This window comes from Hemiscyllium ocellatum, chromosome 24, assembly GCF_020745735.1.
Source record: "Hemiscyllium ocellatum isolate sHemOce1 chromosome 24, sHemOce1.pat.X.cur, whole genome shotgun sequence".
Classification (NCBI taxonomy): Eukaryota; Metazoa; Chordata; class Chondrichthyes; order Orectolobiformes; family Hemiscylliidae; genus Hemiscyllium; species Hemiscyllium ocellatum.
In genome coordinates, this window is record NC_083424.1 from 25889086 (window position 1) to 25895378 (window position 6293).

Below are 6293 nucleotides of genomic sequence, written 5' to 3' on the forward strand. Positions count from 1 at the left end.
AGTTCAGGTCACTTCTTAATTTCATTTTTAAATCATTCTCCTCTCATCTGGAAAATATGCCCCCTAGTTTCGAACTCCCCCACCCTAGGGAATTACACCTGCCGTTCAACTCATCTATGTCGCTCATGACTCTACAAATCTCTACATAAGGTCATTCCTCAAGCTCCAGTGAAAGAAGTCCCAGCCTATTCAGTCTCTCCTAACTCAAACCTTCCAATCCCAGCAATATCCTGGTAAACATCTTTTGAACCATCTCTATCTTAATAATATCCTTCCTATAACTGGGTGACCAGACCTGGACATAGTATTCCAGAAGAAACCTCACCAACATCCTTTGCAACCTCAATTAGAAATCATTCAGTTAACAGACATGTAACAAAGAAACAAAGTAAGAATGAATTCAGTTCAATTCTTTATTTATCGATCTTATAAATAATACAAAAAATACATATTAAATAAGCCTGTGTACAAAATTTTAATAAATTCAATACCCTAAATATTTAATAATAATTAAATAAATAATGACAAGAAAACAATAACCTAGGCTGTTGGCTGACTATTTCTCAGAACAAATGATTTCTTTGATCATCACTTAAGTTGTGACAAAGGTCATTAACCTGAAATGTTAACTTTTTTGTCTCTCTCCACAGAGTATTTACAGCATTTGTTGCTTTTATCACTAGAGTATTCCATTTTCTCACACATTTGTCTTGAAATATGCAGCCATTTTTAATTGAAAACAGTGTATTTCAATAAATATCACAACTTAATAAATATCACTATTGAACAGTAAGGTGAGCCAGTAACTGGGGACCTTCCAATGATACTTGAGGAAGGACATGGTCTGAACAAAATAATAAAATGCAGGTGGAAATGTAAGACAAGTTAGAAACAGTCCAGTGCTTCTGTAAAGAGGTAGAAACGCCTGCATTTATAAGCTAGTAATGGCAGAAATCGTACTTCCAACTTGGTTGATAAAATAATTATTTGGAAGAAGATATAATTAATATATTCAACATCTTGAGTAGTGCTGAAAAAGCTGTAGAAGCTTTTCATCTTGCACTCAGTAGGACAAAGGTAAAAATATCAATTTGTACTGCATTTGGTATCAATATCTGAAATATTCTAATTATATTAACTTGCAGTCCTGTTTTTAGTCACCAAAAAACATCAATTTCAAAACAAAAGAAACATTCCCCTGTATCACACTACATGGTCCATCAATATGAAGATCAGATCTTTAAAAGAAATAGTCATTTGGAGGGCAATTAATCAATCTTTGGAAACTGAGAGCTCAGTTCAGGTCACTTCTTAATTTGGTTTGAATGTTTTTAAAATTGGTTTGGATGTTTTGTTTCTTTTTCCCTGAAAATATAATTTGAAATGTGTCAAATAGCTTGTGTTCAACACATTCGTGAGACAAAACTTGTTCTTCTTCAAACCTGATTTAAGACACAACATATTATGAACTTCAGCAAAGATGTTGGCCCAGGTGAGTGTGTTGCTGCACTTGCAAGAAGGCGATTGCATATAGTATCTGAACGTTACAGTTCCACAATTTATTTTCATAAGGAGTGCCTTATAAGTCTGGAGTGGAAGTTGTAGAAGGTGCATTGTACTCAGGTGCAGAGTAAACCAAACATTGTACTGCACGCAATCTATGGGTTGACAGCTGCTTTCCCATGTGCATTCCTCAATAAGTGACGAAAGCTCTTTAACACTTGCTTCATATACCGTTTGAACTCTCGCAGTATTGTACATCCTTGTTTCTTTTGGTCAAATAGATTCTCAGGGATGTTAATGTGTTCTGGAGAACATTCTAACTCTTCTGGAACGTGATAACCTCTGTTGTTCAGAATAAACTGGAGGTTTGACTGCAGTGATATTAGCTGTGTCCGAGTATTTTTAAGCTCATCGTGCATTTCTTTCTTCAGAGAGTTCATATACATCTGCTGGACCTCAACATTTTTCAAGTGCAAATCAAACTGTTTTACACCAGTGTGTATTCTCCTAAGTGTTTCATTTTTCTCCACATTGGCCAGTTGTCCTTTGGGTAGGCACTTCACCTGAACTCTGCACAAAGGCATATCGGCATTATCATTGGAGAAAGGAAAGCCTTGAGCAGAAAGCTGAAAATAAAAGCTAATGTTAATAATGGGCATACATAACAACAACTTGCATATAAATATATAATATTTTATATATATAATATATATAGAGAGAGAGATATAGAGAGAGAAAGAGAACATCTTTATCATCAATAAACATTCCTAGTCACTCCAAAAGCTGTCATCAGAAAAACAAATAGAGTCCAAAATTAGTCAGAAAGGTACAATTTATGTGGAGCATTAAACTGGGAAAGCAAGGAGCTTAGGGATTCAATTCTAGAGGGTTAAGATAGTTTAAACTACAATCATGTTATTGCTGCACATTCAATCATGCTTCTGCACTCATCATAATTCAAAGGAACCCGTTAAGAAGTAATTTTAATTGCTACCTTACTAAATAAACAGGAAATGTTTTTGTTAGCAATGCGACTGTCACTAGTTAACTGGAAATTTAATACCTTTCTATATTATTTTTACAGATCCTAGATGAGAATGCATTTTCACTTCATACTCATTTTATAACTTGCATTATTTCCTGTTTTTTTCTTTAATCTTCACCACTAATTCTAGTCTTCATACATCTACCTACAGTGAAAGCAGAGCGGTGGTAACTAGTTACTGTCTCTAGGTGGTGTGTGATAAGCGAATGCACCACTCTCAGCATTCTTGTCAGAGGCATAGCATTTTGCACCCAGACCAATGCCAATGAGTGAAATAGAAGGCATATCTAAGCTGTGCCTCTTCAATTATTGAAGTAAAGATGGCATGCCAGCTGGATTAACTGATCTTTTGTAATGACTTTGCACTTAGATATACCATCCACATAACAAATTTAAACCAAACATCAATTATGAGGTATTATACTGTACTTTCATTATTCATAAGATCAACACACATGAAGAATCACTTTTTTCCCTTTCAGGTTGTCCCTGATGCTACATATAATGCTATGCTGCTGAATGAGAGCCGAGGGGTTACTGATGGAATGGTTCTCAGTGTGGATGGTGGGAAATTGCTACCAGTGATGCACACTCTAACTCTAACACCCCTCCTCCTGTGTCCAGCATATCCTGACATGTTCTGCTCATGATCAGAAGATAATATTTGGAGAAACACAGGTATGAACTATACCTTTCCAATCCACAGTACATCTCATTGACAGAGTAATATGCTTACAGTCATGTGGTACACACACTTATTAGTGAAACAGTTATCTATCAGTTACATAAATATCCTTAGCACCAACTGTTCTCAGATTAATGCAACCTCAGTATTGAATCATAAGAAATAGGAACAGGAGTAGGCCATTCGGCCCTTCAGCCTGCTCTGCCATTCAGTACTATTATGGCTGATCCAATTGTGCCTTTTCCAGTCTGTCCATACAGCAAAAAGCTTCTTCCATTCCCTCCCGACACTATTTGATTTGTTTTCAAACACTGCTCCCTTCTAACAAAGCAAGATTGTCAGTTTATGGTAAGGAACTATTTGAGGTTTGGAATTGCATCAACAGGACTGGTGACAACTGTTCAGTTTCCTTTCAGTTGCACATCAAAAGGAGCACCATGAAAAGGAATGACATGTCGCCTGCCATCATATAATCAATGCCAAATCAACATGTGAATCCAACAATAATGGAGGCAATGGAATAGGAGACTCTGCAATTTCACAGGTGACCATCTGGTCCACATTTAAACATCGAGGTTGTGTCAGTCCTGACTGCAAAAATCACCAAACTCCAGTCATTATCAAGTCTGGATGAGAGCAGCAGCAGGAAATGATAGCATTTGACATGCACCCACTACAACTGAGAATGGCAACAGATCAATCAGGGGCAGTTTCATTCCCAATGCAAAAGGTAATGTTATAACCGACTACTATTACATTTGAAATACGATTTAAAGTGACAGTCTGTGGGAAAACACAGATATGGAATTGAATGAATTATGCACATACATTTTAAGGACTAAACTAAAAAGAAAATGCAATTTCAAACAAAACATTCAAGATTTAGAAGAATTACAATAAGGTAAACTTTCTTACATATAAACGTAGTAAAGCAGGGGCAGAGCGATTTAATTCAACAGCTAGTTGGTAGCTCATATTCATTGTTTTATTTAATATAGGAGCAGCACTGGTGTTGAGACAAGATAAAGACAACAGCAGAAATATGTGTAGGATCCCTGAAAAAAACAAGCAAACAGGTTAAAGACAATCCCGACCTCAGTGACATCTCATGCACTTGTTTCCTGAAGTATACAATAGAAATTTTCAGTTATTTTAAACACACATTTAAAACAAATAATAATTTCTAAAAGTTTTTAAGTGCTAAATGCAGCATAAAACATAACCCACTCAAAACCATTGGAAGTTAGAATACCAGCTGTGCAAATTACCTGCTTCAAGTTCCATTCTATTACAATACAGACATCTGACTGCAGAAGGCAAGTGGCAGAGCTCTTTAAGAAAGTATTCTGTTCAGTTATTGGACAACTCTTCCAGATTTAGACTTGCACCTCCTTTTGTAGGTTGCGGAAGTACTCAAAACCACTAAAACGTCATCAACAGGAACTGCATATTTGGTTCAAATTTTTAAAGTGGTTTTTCTGCAGATCATTGATGAAATTGCTGTCTCATAACTGACACGTATGGACTAGCTACTATTTTGTGTTGATGCATTATAGAGGCTGGTAACATTAACTCAGCAGTCAGATTCATGTAGTATAGGATAGAACTGTGAGATCACCTCGTGGAGATCATGTCATGCTGCTTCTCCAGTACAAGGAACCAGATTTACTCTGCATTATCGTCTCTTTCAGAAACATCTCAAAGCACCACAGATGCATTGAAACCACTTTGAAGTGGAGCGACTGACTTTAATTAGGCAAATGCAACAATAGTGTTACATACATAAAGATCCCATGAGCACCAGTAATATGAATGAATAATATGGCACTTTTTGTGTAGCTATTTGTAGGGGACAGATTATCAATCAGGATACCTGCTGGTCTTTGAAAAATGATGGAGTGACCCAGAAATTCTGTGCTTTTCTGGTCACTTGTCAGAATTTCATCAGGAAATTTGGAATTATCCAGCAATTTAATCCAACAAGACTTTTTTTGATAGACCGACAGGTTTTAATTCTTCATTGAACCCAAATCCTTGATGTTGCTCAGAAAAACAAACCAATAGTTTGCCAGGACTGCTCTGGACCATTAAGAATCATTGTCTGTGAAATGGTCTGTGACTTTTAGAAATTAAATTAGAATTCCCAATTAAGTATAACAAAAGCATTAAAAGAGATCTGATGTGCTCCATAGTTGACAAAATCTGCCTTATTTTTAGCTCAGTATATGCCTTGTTCAGCTGTCACGTTCTCATTACCAATCAATAGGTTCAAGTCCTAATCTAATACTCAAGCAAATAATCTAGACTGACACTTTAGCCATTACTGAGGGAATGCTCTCATTTTTACATAGAATTACAGCATGGATACAGGAACTAGATCATTTGTCCTGACTAGCCCTCAATTGAGATAATTATGCTCAAGCTTTCTCCAATTCTTCTTCATCTAACTCTATCATCATAGCCCTTGCTCCTTCTCCCTCATAAGCTTATCTATCTTCCCCTTAAAAGCATTCATAATATTTGTCTCAACCACTCCCTGTGGTCATGAGTTCAAGATTCTCCCAATTTCTGGGTAAAGAGGTTTCTACTGAATTCTATATTTGATATTTTAAAGATGATCTAATAATGAAGGCTTTTAAGTTAGTCCTTCACCACATGTGGAATTATTTGGTTTAAAGTCATCTATTATGTCATTCCTCAACTTTCCCTTTTCAAAAAGAGTCCTAACCTGTTCATTCCTTCCTAATAGGTATAATTTTGGTTTGTTTTTTGATATGGTCTCTTCAGCACACTCTCCATTGTTCTTTTCATTCTAATAAAATAACAACCAGAACTGTCTATGTGTGGTCTGCGCAAGGCTTCATGCAGTTTTAGGAGAAAGTGAGGACTGCAGATGCTGAAGAATGAGAACCAAAAACTGTGGAGCTGGAAAAGCACAGTAGGTCATGCAGCATCCGAGGAGCATCCTGATGAAGGGCTTATGTGCAAAACATTGACTCTCCTGCTCCTCAGATGCTACCTGACCTGCTGTGCTTTTCTAGTGCCACACGTTTTGACTCC

At 36.5% G+C, this 6293-nt stretch overlaps 1 protein-coding gene across 1 annotated transcript; it reads right to left on the bottom strand.

The window, feature by feature from the left end:
• Positions 1-1274: 1274 nt before the first annotated feature.
• Positions 1275-4590, bottom strand: m17 (IL-6 subfamily cytokine M17). The gene is made up of 3 exons (XM_060843964.1): positions 4502-4590; positions 4149-4288; positions 1275-2129 (listed from the first exon to the last, which is right to left on the bottom strand). The coding sequence occupies exons 1-3, from the start codon at positions 4515-4517 to the stop codon at positions 1659-1661; spliced, it is 627 nt and encodes a 208-aa protein (XP_060699947.1). The 5' UTR covers positions 4518-4590; the 3' UTR covers positions 1275-1658.
• Between the last annotated feature and the right edge of the window lie 1703 nt (positions 4591-6293).

What these genes read in the sequence shown, in the direction of transcription:
- m17 (XM_060843964.1), bottom strand. An exon ending in CTGCTTTACTACGTTTATAT is followed by an intron (nt 2,130 to 4,148) that starts GTAAGAAAGTTT and finishes TTTTATTTTCAG; the next exon opens with CTTTCTGCTCAAGGCTTTCC.